General features: G+C 38.1%; 1 protein-coding gene across 6 annotated transcripts in view; it reads left to right on the top strand.

Moving 5' to 3' along the window:
* Positions 1-2,165: 2,165 nt before the first annotated feature.
* LOC134663064 (neuronal acetylcholine receptor subunit alpha-7) overlaps positions 2,166-16,827 on the top strand; it is a 184,784-nt gene continuing 170,122 nt past the window's right edge. For all 6 annotated transcript variants that reach the window (XM_063519373.1, XM_063519375.1, XM_063519371.1 and 3 more), the window contains exon 1: positions 2,166-2,412. In XM_063519373.1, the coding sequence (XP_063375443.1) occupies positions 2,367-2,412 (46 nt within the window). In that variant the 5' untranslated portion in view covers positions 2,166-2,366. The remainder of the gene's footprint in view (positions 2,413-16,827) is intronic.

Raw genomic sequence — 16,827 nt, 5'->3', positions numbered from 1 at the left:
CACTGGTATCGTCTTGGGTCGTCCCATTCGTTTTTCGTCAAGTTCTTAAATTAGTCCTATTCTGCTTTCGTCACGTATTCTACATTGAAAGCCACCGACGATTGTGACGAATGTAGAATGGGTGACGAAAGCAGAATAGGACTAATTTAAGAACTTGACGAAAAACGAATGGGACGACCCAAAAGACGATACCAAATGAGGCCAATTGTATCCAATATTGATCGAGGTGTTCGTTTCTTAATTTTATTAGGCATTTTCCGCTAATCGACAACCATCGATTCAAGCCTAAGTATTTTGTGTGAAAAATGAGGTAGCGCTACTCTATCAACCCCAGCTCCTCCACGAAAACTCCTGCAAAGCAACCTGAAAAGGTTTTCAGGTTGCTACCTGTCTCCTTTAGTGTAGGTACACCATGTGTACACGAAGACCCGGGGTACCTGTTCCTGTATATACTTCTAGATAGAAAGTAGGTACTTGCAGTCCAGAAGAATGTGTTTTGTTGTTTCCGTTGTTTCAATAGGATAATATCGGCGGTTAGCTCATTCCACAACCGGTGCGTTCGTGCGGATTTCCCTTAAAACCGCATCGTGTAAGATCATTAAATGCCAAAGCGTAAGAAGATAATCTATGTGGAATTAAATTACGCTCCGCTGAAATCAAATTAATTTAAATTTGTATAAGAAAATTTACTCCCACTACAGATTATTGACGATGAGAGATTAAATTGTATTAATGTGCTAAAGAAGTAACAACACTGCAAGCTACGCCGTACCTGTGTTTTCGTAGCATGACGTAGCATGTAGTCATTTCGAAGAGCTTCGTAGCACAAACGAGTTGAACGAGCGCAAGAGCATTCTATGAATTCATATTTTCGTCCATTCACTTGACGATCACCAAATTATGCACGTCTTGTTTACAAAGTGGGAATTTGGCGCGAAAATATGCCGACGTATCTCGTCAGCAGCGAGAGGGTTAACGCCGTCGTTACTGCGCCATTAGTTAGAGCAGTATTCAGCTAAACATTAAGGAACCGACTTTGCAGGGTTATCCGAGCACGTATTCTGTAATGACACGTTCAAACTGCTGCCGTATTTTCAGGATGGTTTCAGCTGATGGCGGGGTCTGTGGGGAACTGGATTCGGAAAAGTATCGTGCATTTGAACTTGCTTCGGCACGTCTTCATTGAACGGATTTTTCCCATATTTTTCCGAGTATTTCGCTTTAGAACTGAACTTCTAAAAAATAGGTCTGATTGATACCTTTTTCCTGTTTTCTTCATCTTTCAAGTAAAGTTCTTGTAAGATGAATATTGAATTGAATTGACCTTTACAAAATTTACAGGTTTGATCAATACTTGCGTATGTTACGTGTTGCCGAGTTTACATAAACAACAGGCGTGTTATGGCTCACTATAGCTGAAAGCTATGCTGGGCTGATAAATTGCTGAACAAAACTCAGACGGATATAATTTAATATATGTACCTAGTTAGCGATTAGGCCCACCTGACCGGAGTTCAAAATAGAGGCCAAAATGTTGTTTTGAAAAATATGCAGTCGTATTGAAAATTACCTGCGTTTCTTAGAAGTCGGTTAAAAATAAGCATTGAATTAGGTTCATAATAAAATGGTGTGATGTTAGTGTAACCCGCGGAGCCTCCGAACGGCTCAAGTGTAGGTAACCGTTCGGACTCTGACAATAGGGCATTCATCTAACGTCGACAAAAGATGCGTGAAGGGATCTTTGTATCATTCAGGCGCACGCCGGCCCGCCTGCTCCCTCCGCCCTATGGTAATCCGCCCCAGATTTACATGACACCCAAATGGAAATACAGTTTCGCTTAATAGAATAATTTATATGTATATCGAATGTCGCTAACATATTCCATAAGTTTGCATTTCATCGCGAAAAATTAGCAAGCGAATCTCTGAAACTTAAATAGAAATCCCGAATGGCTGATGAGCGCTCGGCGAACCGTTCGACGAACGTGTTTTCTGATTTGGTTAAACGGCGCGGGTCGAGACGCCAAGGGCCTCCGAGGGCGCGCAGGCAGACGGCCGGCTGCAGCGACCTTGGCGCGCCCTACTGGCCCGGGCATGTCCTGCTCAATCACCGCTTCCGCGACGTCTCCTAATCGCGAGAGAAACTATAGGACAGAATGATCGGAACATAAAGAGATTCGAGGGCCTTTTTGAAGGGGCAGGGCCGGGTCGGCGCGCAGACGTTCGCGCGCAGCGGGGCGCGGGGCGGCCGGGGGCGGCCCAGTCCCGTGCCGAGCGCCGCTCGGGCCGGCCGCGTCACGAGCCGCATGAGCGCGCCGGAGTGCTAGCGCAGGTGCGCGGGTGTGGTATGCCCGCGCGTCGCCGCCATGGCCCCTCTGCTGGTGGCCTTGGCGCTGATGACCTTGCTGCCCGGTGAGTGAGGGCGCGCAACAGGCGGCGCCGCCCCCGCGTTTGTTTACCGTGCGGGATCGATGGCGTGACGAGGTGTTGTGAGTGTGACCTGGATGAGGAGCCGAAGGTAGAGGTAACGGTTACAGCGAGTGCCGCCAGCCAGGATATGTCACATTTTTCTAGGGTGTAAAAATGGCAGGGCTCGCCTGTGGAGCCCGGTCACGAGCCACGTGGTGGCAGGTAGACGCGCCGAAGCTCGGTGACAGTATAGGCATAAAACGAACAAACTCCTTTACGAGAGCGCCCGCCGCGCCTGATCCGTGCCACGTATGATAAGATGGAAGTTTTATGTTCTTGCTCTTAGGATTTTATGGTTCACCTTATTGAAGCCGTCTTATCCCTGATTTCCTTCAACTTGCCTGTCTTTTTGATAATATTTCCATTTTCTCCGAGAAAGTGTATTAGAGGATATCTGAAAAGGTACCTACGCGGTTTTTCCTGTGGGTAGGTAGATCGTAAAGTTGGTTTACTGTAGGGTACCCAACCTAGTTAGCTATGGCTATAACAATCATAAGCAAAGACACAATCCGTGTTTTGTTACGGTTAAAAACCTACAGCCATTGTTTCAGCCATTGTTTTCTACTGTAATTAGGCAAAGAAACAAATAAATGCGTGAATTACACCTACATACCTTTTTGTACTTATTTACAAAAAAAGAACCTTAACAGCAACACTTTGTATTACTGCCTACACTTCACATTATGTTTTCATGAGAGTGGCGCAAAATTCACACACGTCGTTAACAAACGTAATGGACCCTCAATCATAATCTCATAACTAACGTTACCTTTCTTCTTTCATTCATAAGTGTCATGAATGATGGTCGCCATCTATCAACTGGATTGTCCAAATCGGCGGGCAGCCTGGGTCTTCATTCCCATTTATTGCATAATACTCACTTAAGACGGACCAGTATAAGTTTGTGCTCTGGATATGCGTAGTTGATACTGTTCTCGGGATCGCAGTTATACTGGTTTGCCTGAGACGAGCGTTTTTTAAGTTACGGTAATGAATGCCAGGTCTCCATCGCTCACTAACTCATTCCCCTCCCATCCGTTACCGTCCAATTCTGCTGGATAATATTCCAACCGCCGTCATTTCGCAAACATTGGATGGGACGCCATTTGTAATTTCCCAGCTATCTCGCTTTATGGAATAGTTTGCATTTCAAAATTGAGCACAGTTTCAATGTAAAGAGACTTTAGATAACATTTTCATAATTAGAATGCGAATTAAATCTTCGTTCATTCTAGTGAATTTAGCTGCATAATAAGTCTTTCTCAGAATACTAAGCTAAAAGCCAGCCTGTTCACGTTATACCTGATAGGTTTACCTAATGGGAGTAGTGCCGTGTCAGGGCACGGTAAGCCCATTAGACCATATATAGCCTGTAGCATTTACCGTGAGTATGGCCACGAGTAGTTTAATACACGGAGTGGAATAAACACTAACGAGCTAAAGCACACGTAAACCGCGTTGTGCGATTTATCAGCTCGCAAACTTGACTACATACGAGGGGTGTTCAAAATATTCTCGGTATGAGAATGAAAACAAACAAGTACGAAAAGTTTGATATTTTTATTTTTCAATATACTCCCCCCCTATGTTCATACACTTAAAAGATCGATCAATTATTTTTTTTAATCGCTCGTAAAAATATTTTTTATCTTTCGTGTAAAAATGCTCCTCCACTGCCGCCTTCAATGCTTCATCGTCAGAAAATTTATTTCCACGCAGATCCTTTTTAAGATTGGGGAGCAAAAAGAAGTCGCTGGGGGCTAAGTCCGGACTATACGGTGGGTGAGTAACAGTTTTAAACCCACATTCAACAATAGCTGCCTTGGCAATATGAGCAGTATGGACGGGGGCGTTGTCATGCAGAAGCAGAATACCTTTGGTTAACTTTCCTCGCCTCTTTTCTTTAATTACATCCTTTAATTGACGTAGAATGTTAGCGTAGTACTGTCCTGTGATATTTACACCTTTTTCTTTATAATCGATTAGTAATACTCCTTCACAATCCCAAAATATCGTGGCCATGACCTTGCCAGCTGAAGGGATGACCTTGAACTTCTTGGGATGAGCTGAACCCTTAATGTGCCACTGCATGGACTCTTGTTTACTCTCTGGGTCATAATGATGAACCCAGGTTTCATCTCCAGTAACTATTCTTTGCAGCACCTCATCAGGATTTTCACCGCACAGGTCAATAAAATCGGAACAACAAGCTACACGCATGTCTTTTTAAAGCCGAGTCAGCATTCGCGGAACCCATCTTGCACTTACTTTTGACATATTAAGATGGTCATGTATAATATCATGTACGGTACCAATAGAGAGATTGGTTACTTGTGCTATAGATTTTACCTTCGCTCGACCATCTTCCAATATAAGTTTTTCCACTTTATCAATATTTTCTTGTGAAGTAGCTACTACAGGCCGGCCAGGTCTAGGGTCATCTTCAATACTCTCCCTTCCGCGTTTAAACTCGCTTGACCACTTTTGAATGGTAGATAAAGAAGGAGCAGACTCACGGTAAACACAATCCATTTCCTCTTTTATGGTTTTTTGATTTTTACCCTGTTTTGTCAAGAATTTTATCACGCATCGATGTTCTAATTTAGTTAACATTGTCAATTCGCACATGATGTTCATGTTTGTTCAGCAATTGCAGAAAAACAAAAGACTATCTCGGTTCGAATTATACTTTTTTTTAATGTCAATGAATAAACCTTAGCGGCCAGTAACGAAAGAAATTTTAGAAGAGGTCGTAAGATATCAATACCGAGAATATTTTGAACGCCCCTCGTATAATCCAGTACTTCATAAATTATTGGGTTGTTCTTGGAACGACAGCAACACATTTTTTTTGCTTTATAGCAAACACGCGCACGATATCCAAGGTGAACTACGAGTAATTGGGCGTTTTTTTTTTGTTGTCCCCAGCACTTTCTTTTCAAATTTGGGATTTTTTATGTTACTTCTACTCAGAATCACGAGCTCTTTCTATTCTAATAGGAGAAAAAAAGTGTCGTAAGGTTTTTATTTCCATTACGTCACCAGTTTTCATAGACTTTGTATGGCGGTCGCGCAATGGAAAGGTCGAAAAATTTATGGAAATTTTGGGACATTTTTTTTTTCCTATTAGGATAGACAGAGCTCGTGATTTTGAGTAGAAATATCATAAAAAATCCCAAATTTGAAAAAAAGTGTAGGGGACAACAAAAAAAAAACGCCCAATTATGTACAAGTACAAGCAAGCTGCACGGACATTAGATCGAAATAAGTAGAAACCGTCATAAATTTGTAATTCGAATCTGCTTCCAGCCAGCCTATTATGGATAGCTTTATCCATCTTTATCCACGTGATAAAATAACTGTCACTGTTTAACACCGTGGGAAAGAAAGTGACGGACACCGTTTTATCACGCTGTCACGTAGACAAGAACGACCATCATATCCGTACAGGACGTTACCTTGCCTACGCCTAGTAATAATAGGCAATCCATATCCACGTAGCGTAATGCGGGCGATACTAATGGCACGAATGATCGATGCTGCGACAGACGGACGAAGGATATCTCCCGTATGACTGATGAACTTTTAATGTGCCGACTTAATGATGTAGGTGATGTTACGTGGGATGTTACAATATCATACAGGTTTTGGAAATATACTGTGAACAAATATGGTGAATATGTGAAAGTGTGTACACTAGTCGAATGTAGGCGGTCGCATTACAGTTTTTACATAACAAGTCGTAAACATGAGTTCAGGTAATGGCTCGATCAAAAATGCGAAAATCGCTGAAATAAAACAGTTAAGGTAGGTTAGGTAAATAAGGTACACGTAACACGTCTAATGATGTATAAAATATTAAAAAAAAAACATAATAGTACAAGATTTTTATGTACCTAAATAGTATTTATCAGTGACAAACAAACTTTGAGCCAAGATTCTCAAAAACGTTATCTACAAAATGTTTTCAAAGACTTTTACGCCAGCCACTAGTGCACTTAGTTGAGCCAAGTCGATTAGCAAGACTACATTATTAATTCAAACTAGCTTTTAACAAACCGTCGTAAAATCTTTATTTCGACATTTTCATAAAATCTCAAATTCTTAAGTACCTAACGTTGAACTTAGCTTAACTTTGATATACTTTTATGGCTCGCTCGTTATCAGAAACTACAACAAAAAGCGACCGAGTGCGCCATCAAAGTTCGCTGGAAAGTGGTTACAAGTTTTCCTTTGAGCTCGACAATAGCCCAACTATGATATCCGCAGATCATCTTCCTAAATCGATTAAATCCGTTTTATAAGTTTGCATTGAAACTGTTGGCTCGAACGTGCCCGGGATGGCGGTCGGAAGATTGGACGATGCTAGTGTAATATCCGAGCTTGGATCACTGCAGCATATTCGGTATTTAGACCTCCTCGGCTTTATTTATATATTTTTTATGCAATGTGTTACAGGTAAATGTTAGGTAAATACTAGTTCACGTCTTTCCTGGAGACTTCATCATCTTCATCTTCCTCGCGTTGTCCCGGCATTTTGCCACGGCTCATGGGAGCCTGGGGTCCGCTTGGCAACTAATCCCAGTAATTGGCGTGGGCACTAGTTTTACGAAAGCGACTGCCATCTGACCTTCCAACCCAGAGGGTAAACTAGGCCCGTATCGTACTATCCACACAAGGAACTGTTTTCTGAAATAGGTTTGACCCAAATGTGCTTTTAATGAAACTAAATGTCAGAATTAGTTAATTATTCTTAAAATCTAGAGTGACATGTAATGTAGAAAACCTTTTAATAGTAAAAAGAAATCAATAGCTACATGTAATTAATAACACAGTTAAAGTTTTTGAATCAAAAGCCCGTGTAGCGTATAATAAAACATTTTAGACTTAAAGTACCTATTTATAGTACGGCACTAACTTAACAGACTTAAGAGCTAAATATTTAAGGCTACGTTTTAAGAGCTAGCGTGTAAGAGATTGATAATAAATTCACGAATAAAATGTGTCTCAAAGAGATACGGACTACAACCGGAATGCTCAGTTAAGCCCATCAAATATGAAGGTCCCACTTTGCAGATAACATGCGATCGTTTGTCAGTCGCGCAGCTCAGAGCCGTTTTATTTAGCCACGTGATAAAGATAAAGTTATGTCAGGATAAAGACAATTTGTCTCGTTCTTAAAGATATATTCAGTTTAATGAGTTGGTGCTTAGACACATGTGATTTCTTTTATTTGTATTTTTATTGCCCATTTTTAACAGCGACTTGATTCAAGCAGATAAGGAATGAATTTAATATATTTGGCACGTTGTCAGCATAATACGACAAAAATCGCGTAGTCAACCGGAATTATAGCTCGGTTAAGCAGTAGAGGAAGCATGACTTTATTTCAGATAATTGCGATTTGAGATTTATTCGAGACTAGAGTCTTTTTGTACATTTTAGATGCCACAAAACAAGTATAAATTGAATAAAGAGTGTCTTTTTGAGCTGGTGAGGTGAAAAAATAATACAGGTAGTTCCAAAAGTAAAATTTTGAGCGAGGCCTCAAACCAGAGCAGTATTTAGGACATAAACTTATTCTCGAATAAGTGAGGATTTTATTATCCCGTAAACTCTAAATCGAGCAGAAATCTCCATTACCTGTAGGCTCGATAAATTTGTCGCTCCAAAGGCCTAATGGCGGCCATATGTGATGTGCCTAAAGGCCAGACATGCCGGGGCTGCCCCCGCATTCCGCCGTTATGAGCCCGTTTATGCCAAGATTCAAAATTAAATTTAATGGATAGTTGGCGTTTATTGCTTTTGATGGGTATGTTGTGCTGTTACGGTTCTGGTGAGCGGCGAATTTAAGTAATAACTAACTAAACTAACTACAACTAAAGGGATTTTAGCTTATGTTATGTCGAAGAATTTCTAATCAGTGGGCCCGATTCGGATTTTGTAATAGACATCTATTAGATATCTTTTAGTCATCGCCAAGATACGATAACGATATGTTTAAGATCTAACCTGTCAAATTTGACATTTCCGCGATTCTGGAGATACTCTTGAACGATTTCCACAAGATATTACTTAGAGATCTAATTCACATCTAATAGATATTTAACACGATCTATCGTAAAAATGACATTGGTTGCCCGAATTGCGCTGTAAAAGAGAACTAGTTGAAATCTAAACTACTTATAACGTATCTAGAATGGATCTAGTACGTGTCGTCTCTTGTGAATATCTTGAAGTTCGAATACGGCAGAGTTTCTTATTTAGTCTTCTTAGAAATTGTGTGGTAAATAACTGCCTAATAATCAATATCTATACTACAAAAACTCGTTCCACGCCACTGCTCGGAAATGTGGCAATAGATGGTCTGAATCTTGGCTAGAAAGTAGCTCTTAGTTGTACACCTGAACCAGCATTCCAACAATGTTTTCGTTCATACACAGGCAAATTAAATTAGAATAATAATTTAATTGGCGACACCGTCGACGAAAACCCGAACTCTTTGAAGTTTATCCAAATAACCCTTCCGAATTGCAAACTGAGTCACACGAGAAACTCACGCCGCTGCATTCCAAATTATAACTTATTAGGGTACACGCTGCCTGGAATGCAAATGTAATTTAAACGTATTATGAATATAATTTAATCCGTTCTATGTGACACGGACCGAGTAGAGTACCTTTAAATCAGTCACATCAAAAAATACACATTTATGTTGGTACGTATTAAAAATATAAGGTTTACTTTACCTGTTTTATGTTAACATCTTATATTATTCCTTGATTACATTCCTATACCTACTATTAGTAGAAGTGACCAAAAGCATCTTAAAAAGCTTTTAAGAGAGTGCTTTTAACAGAATATATAGTTGTGTTCAGATTACTTATAATCATTTTAAATACTATTCGAGAGTGGAGGCCCTCAATGACGGCGTTGCATGAACAAAAGACTTCCTTTGGCAGGATTGGTCCTTAGGACCCAAGGATGGATTTAAGAAGTGGAGCCACCGAGATTTTTGATGTAAAATTTTAGGAGGGGGGGGGGGGTCTCAAATTTATCTTGTTATCTATATTATTTAAGCTACTAAGCCAAGTTTGGTATTGTTTTCATATAAATCGGGGATGCCGAATTCATTTATGATATCATAATGACACCATTCCGAAGTAAGAACACATAAAATATGAAAAAAAAACACAATTTTTTTAAATTCCTCTTCACGCTTAAACTGCTGAACCAATTTAGTTGAAATTTAGAATAGAGATAGTTTGAGTCCCAGGGAAGAATATAGGATACTTTTTAATCTCAAACATAATCCCTTAAGTAGGGATTGCAGAACCGGTACTGTTTAAAAGAACCGGGATTTTCGGTACCGGGCAAAAATGGAACCGGGATTTCCCGGTATTTTCGGTACTTTCGGGACTGCCTTCAAAAATCAGTTTTCACATCAATTTTCAGTAAAAAAAAAGCGTTAAACGACCACGAATCTTTCTTAAAACAATAAAAAAGTAGCACAGTGAAGGTACACACTTGTTTTGTACCATAATATGTGTCTTTAAGTCACACAATCATTAATATAATTTTTTTTTTCCTAAACTACATGATGTTTCTACTATCTTTGTTGATTGGCAAAAACTGAATTATGGCTCAGTAATATCATAATTTTTTTTAAATAACTATGTAAGACGTTTTGTGAAAAAGGATAAAGAAAATGATAATTTTCGCATGCGTTCAAAATGGGCTGTGAACCTTCGGCTGCTTGGGCTGTTATTATTAACAGAACTATCAATACGACAAATCAAGAAATTATTCAGCCAGAATTATTAATTCATTTAAAATATCATTATCATAATTATGTGAGTATCTTATACCGTGTTTGAATTGGAATTAAAAGTAGTATTTTATTAATTACAAAATTGTCTCTATTTTTGCTTCTAGTTAGTATACAATTATGAAATAACTAATTGTTCGTATAAAATGATTTATCGTACAAAACATTTATGCCCTTAAAGTATCAAATTACGCAATTTTATACTGTCGGCATTGTCAAAACCATTGACTTTTTTAATTTATTTTAATGTAGTGGTAAGCCAAGCCAAGCCAGCCAAGTAAAAGTATTACCATCAGCCTTAGATTGATAAAATATATTTATTTTCTTTATAAAACATGATATTTCATGCTAAGTAACAGAAAGGAGTCAAATATTGTACCGGAAATTTTAGTCCCGAAAATCCCGGGAGTACCGGGATTTTAATTTTGAAATCCCGGTTCTTTGCTTGGCTCTAAATCCCGGGAATTCCCAGTACTTTCGGTACCGGTATTTCCCGGGAGCAAACCCTACCCTTAAGGGTGTGAAAAGGGAGGTGGAAATTTGTATGGGGATTCAATAACCGCTAAACCGATTTAGATAAAATGTGGTACATATAGAGATAGTTTGAGTCCCGGGGAAGAACATAGGATAGTTTTTATCCCAAAAAAAACCCTTAAGAATGAAAGTTAAGGTGTAGGATTGTATGGGGAATCATAAACGCTGAACCGATTTGGATGAAATCTATGTACTACATCTTTGATTTAGTTTAAAATCTAAACTTAGAATCTAAACTTATTAACCTCAGACGTCGCAGACGCTTAAACCCCCCCACCCCCCACCTGCATAAAAAATCTGGGTGGCTCCACTTCTTAAATCCATCCTCGGGTCCTAAGGACCAATCTTGCCCATAGAAATCTTTTGTTCATGCAACGCCGTCGTTGACCTTTTTCGTCGTTGAGCACACTCGACTATACCTGGCCTATTTAGCAAGGTACTTTTACTGAAATTTAAAAGCAAAAACAGCTAACGCTATTTAGTAAAAAACCTATCTGTTTCATAACACGCGCAAGTCTAATTTCCTCCTCCGGACTTAACCTAAAAGCATAGGTACATAACTTTTAAAACAGCCTCCAAATTTCACAAACGGCGCTTCTTACCCCGGTCACGTGGCCCAGCTTTGTATATTTAATCTAGGGCCGTCGTTAAAAACCGGCCAGCGTCCATCGTAAGCGTTTCACTTTCCGCGGGATTATATTTTGCAAAATACTTACTAAATAAGAACCAAGTAACACCAACATCTAATAAAATGGCTGGAAAGTAATTGAGACGGTGGAGTATTTTGTTGTGCATATTTTAGGTGCATTCAATTTCAAATACAAACACGCTTTTGTGCTTAGCTGCCCTGAGTCAGTCTCGAAAATGTACATACATAATACAAGTATTGAGAGATAAATTGAATTCACTCTGCGCAGCGCGTCGTAAAAGCTGCCTGTGGCCGATACGTCCCGACTGTCAATTGTTCACGACGTCGGCGTCGCGCGTCGCCCATGCACGTTACGTCCAAGTTCGAAATTTCGAACTAAGCACGGCGCTGTCGTCCCTTTAGATACTTTCGCAACTAAGAATGAGAGCACAGAGCAAAGTGATCGAACTTCGTAGAAAATTGTGCCATTATCGTAAATGGGATTTCACGGTGCTTTGTTTTCTGAAAGAAATCTCAGGTGAGCTGTGTAATTTGCAAGTCTGGACTGTAGTTACCTACTGTTGATAAAGATTCGAAGCTTCTTTCTCATCTTTAAAATTCAACTCAGTTTTTGCTGCAAGACAAACTTGAGTTCTTTTAAACTTGTTGGTAATGTACAGTAAAAACTCATGTCTCTACTATTAGATTTTTAGATCCATTTTTGACAATCGTTTTTTTAAATACATACTGTAAAGTGTAATCATTTATCAGACACAAAGTTTTACGAGGACTCTTTACCAATACCTACATACTCAAATTTAGATAGATCCCTCAAATAGATGATGGGGTTTTTCTTATAAAACTCGCATACTTTTAAGTTGTGCCTTGTGCCTCAAAAGACTCACAAAGGACTTAATACTCGAAAGTCCTCTAGGCGTCCTTGTGAAAGTGAGATGAGTACTTCAAATGCAAGGCAAAGCTCTACCTCTAGGTGTAACTAATTCGTAACTTTTTGCACCCGGGATAGCCACGGCCGAGGGGAGAGAATTTCAATTAGTACGGGTACACTTTTCACCGAAATTCGGGCCCAAATTCGCCACCGAATAATAAGAATTAAGATGTATGCTTTCAAGTTGCTCCCTCGCGTAAATTACGGTATGGTTTTGCTTGTTTTTGAACATTTGTTATTGAGGAAAAGATATTTGTAATCTGTAATTACGGTTGTTTCCGAGCTAACTAGGTCGTAAATAAAAATGTTGTTCCTATTACTTTTTGAAATGTTTATGTTTCATGTGCCCTGACATTTTTTGCAATTTTGAGGTTATCTTTTTCTTTTTTAAATACAAGGCACCTACCTATTTTACTCCATTTCTAAGAACTATGGAAACTCAATATTCTTAACTTAAAGGCTGCGGCTATTTTCTTCGATAACGGCAATCTACGAGTAATGAACAGGGAATGAGGCTGATGTTTAATCAAACGAGTACGTAGACATGGAACATAAATAAAAGAAGGACGAAGTGAAATAGTGCCCGGAGATAGAGAACTAATAACACACTTTTAGTTCCCTTCGTGATTTCTTTCTTGAGAACAATATGTCATACTGACATTCCTACTGTAGGTATATGCAACACAAAAGATACAGGAGCTAAAATTGGCATGAGTTAATTTTAAATTAAACTAACATGTACATTTTTAGTAATAGTTATGGTTTTTGTACCTCTTTTTTTAATTAATTAAGATAAGATAAGATAATATTTATTCATTGAAAACTTATGCTAATTTGATTGATACAATGGTAATTATCCAATTTATGCTTAAATACTAGTACATTCATAGATTCAACTTGAAATAAGTAAATGTCATGTTAAGAAGAACCGGACAAATGTGTATTTCTGTCGCTAATGGAAATTTGATAACAATACCTAAACTAAGTAAACATTTACTTGTATCTTAGGTATGAACTTTTTGTAGGTCAATGTGTAAGCGGGGAAGTGCTTACCAAACAAAATGATAAAAAAAAGATTTAAAAAAATATTAAATAAAATTGCGGTAAAAGGTAAAAGTGACAATTGCTATTCGAATACTAACACGTAGGCGCCCGCTTTATCAAGTTCCAATAAAGTGGAAGTTAACAATTTGGTTTCATTTTATTCAGTTCTTTCGTGCAGCCTTAAAAATAGAAGCTTTGAACAATGAACATGTCCATGAACAATGAACAGGGCCCAAGAAAGTTAGGCTTTTAATTCCATCTAGTTTAGATGTCTACAGGAAAGACACAACGCTAACTCATTCGAAAAAGTTTTTGTCCCAAACACACAGTTAAATATAACGACCCAGATGTAACGTGTCTAAGACGTAGCGTACAGTACACGTCACGATAAATTAGATCGTTTATTTGATAAATACACATCTCTGATATTGTTAGAAGCATTCGGAACATTGAGCACTTTGTACTCCAGTGAATTGAAACGAGATAATAATGACGTTTAATCAAATGTCAGAATTGAAAATGTTAAATACGCTGTCTAGTATTGGTTGAGAATGACAGGACGGTTTTCATCAGTAAAACATTCCATTTACGAAAAATGTTTGCCATTAAATTATATTGTCGACATTGTCGGTCATACTCTTACATATAAGTATAGGCTGTATAGGTATCTTATCTTATCTTATTGTTTTCGGGGGCCGTTGCGGATACACTTCGACCCAAATTCAGATTCCGGCTGTATAGGTAGGTACTTATTCGCTTTTTCCCGTGACTTTGTCTGCATGGGATGATGATGATGATTACTAAAAACTATCCTATGTCCTTCCCAGCCTCAAAAATATCCGTAACTGCCAAATTTCATCTAAATCGGTTCAGCATTGGGTATATGTTAAAGCAAGAAGAGGTAACAGACAGCGTTACTTTCGAATTTATAGTTTTACATAGTGGGATTTCAAAGTGAAGTAAATAAATTGTAGATTTGCGATCTAGCTTTTACTAGCATGTTTTATTCAAGCTAACAAATTAGCTACAGGTACTCTAGACACATCTAGCGTGCCTACATCCTATCTGTTTAGTTTAAGTCCTAACTAGTGCAACTAGCACGCAACGCCGACGGAAGCCAGCGCTATTTGTAACAACATGCGAGATAACATCTGCCCCGCAGCGCCGATTCAGCGTTTCTGCTATATCCAGAAATGTGGGTGGAAATGGTTTTCATTTGTAACAGCTGCCTTTGGTGGCGATTGTTATTTAAGGCCGTGCATCGAAAAATAACAGGATCTTAGAAAGGTGGCAGTGGCTAGCCCCGGAAACAAACAGTAGTGATTTTCGGATATATGTTTCTTGACTATATGATAAGAGATTTCGTAGTAGTCGAAACACGAATGCTTAAAATTTTCTCGATAGAAAATAAATCCAAACTTACGTGTTCATTTTTCGGTTTTAGCTTCGTGCAACTAGAAAACACATCCATATCCAGCACAACCCACCTTACAGCAAAGGTTTTCATCTCGTCTTAACTTTCAAAGAACTAAATATTAACTTATTATCCTTTACCGATGGATTTATTATCGATTTTTGATTTTATGAATTCAACAGCAAACGCCCATTTTACGCAGTTCCGTTTCTCTTTCTGTCATGCGTCAAAGTCATAAATGCATCCTTTATGCCAGTAATGTTAGATGGCCGTCGTGCCTCAAAGAGGTAAGACCTATGTCACTTCGCGCAGCGCTCCGAATTACGTAAAATGTTAATATCCAATAAACGTTGAGTCGTAACTCCATTGAGTAGTAACGGAATCGGAGGTAAACCTATGATGGTGCCTTCTTACAGGGCTATACGTTACGCATGTGTGCGTGTTTGCTTAGCTACGTCATGCTACGTCGAAATCTATACTCTTTGTCAGTTACAACGGGTTAGGAAATTTCGACAGATATTGAAATGTATCGGTAGCTGTTTGGTATTTAGCCATCAGAATCTAAGCGTAACTTTTTGCTTTATTTTTGTTTGAAAATAAAATATCTATAAGAATATATTTTTTGCTTTTTTTCTATTGTAATGATAAAAATAAATCTAGTATGTTTCATGCTCAAAAAATTTAAAATAATTGAATAAATATTAAAAACTAATTGATATTATTCGTTTTAATTATTATATTATTAAGTTTGTTTGAATAAAATATTTTATTTCAATAATACGAAAAGTTATTATATTTAAGTACCACTAAAAAAAGGTCCTACTTACAAAAACTCACTTGCACGGGCCGGGGTTCGAACCCGTGACCTCCGGTTTGAAAGTCTCACGCCACTACAATTTCACATAAGTAATTTACAATGACATGATACCGTAGAAAAAGTGAATATTACAATGTACTGTGTTACTATCATTTTATAGTTTATTTTGGCTTGACAAGGAGGAATGAGAAAAACGTGCAGAGCGAGAGGATTAAATCTCTCTGTCCCTTTCTTAAAGTAGCCAATCCTAATTATGACATCTGTTTTGATATTAATTCTTTGAACATCATTTGTCGATGTTCTTTTTTATATAATCGAGAAAGATTTTTATTTAAAAAATGTGTTGAATTTATATGTTTTATTTATGTTTTTTGGCATAAATTTCATTACTTTTGACAAATTTTGATTGTGATGACAAACGATTTGATGTGATGTGTGAAACGAACCATGTGATCAACGATTTATCTAATAAAACTTCATTTAGTCGAAAAAAATAGTTGTCTACTACCGGGTGGAAAAAAATTATGGGCCCTGGAGGGAAAGTGCCTTAAAACCTTAAGTTTGCTATTTTACTTAAATGAAACATTATTGTTTTTTAAAGAAACAACTGCATTCAAAGATTTTTGAAGTGAAAACTTCTTTAGCGGCGCTAGGCACTTTTTGAGGTGGGGAAAAAATGATAAACTCGAGACAGCGTAAGGCGATCATGTGACCGTAAGGTTTAGATGGCCAATCATTTAGATGGCATTTAAATCAATAAAGAAAACTCAATGACATTACATGAAAAAGGTTATAATCTTGTACGGGCTGAAATACGAGGATCTCACAGTATTATAACTTTATATCACTCAAATATAATTCAATAAAGCTACATCTTGATGAAATCGCTAATAAAAGTGAACTCTAGTACTGGTGAATAAAACTCAAAATATCATGACCAAATATATTTAGATGCGAGGTCTGCAAGGTAACTACAATATCTATTCGAATTTTAAACAATTAACGCTATAAATTTGAATTTCTAATTTTAAACAAGCTCACTGACCAGCAATTTCGGAACCAAAAGTTTTCAATAGAAAGGAGGATGGGTCAATTATACATAGTGCTGCAGACATTTTGGACTAGTCATTGAGTTTTCACTTCT

Source organism: Cydia amplana, chromosome 4 (genome assembly GCF_948474715.1).
Source record: "Cydia amplana chromosome 4, ilCydAmpl1.1, whole genome shotgun sequence".
Lineage (NCBI taxonomy): Eukaryota > Metazoa > Arthropoda > Insecta > Lepidoptera > Tortricidae > Cydia > Cydia amplana.
This window is presented reverse-complemented; position numbering and strand designations above follow the sequence as displayed.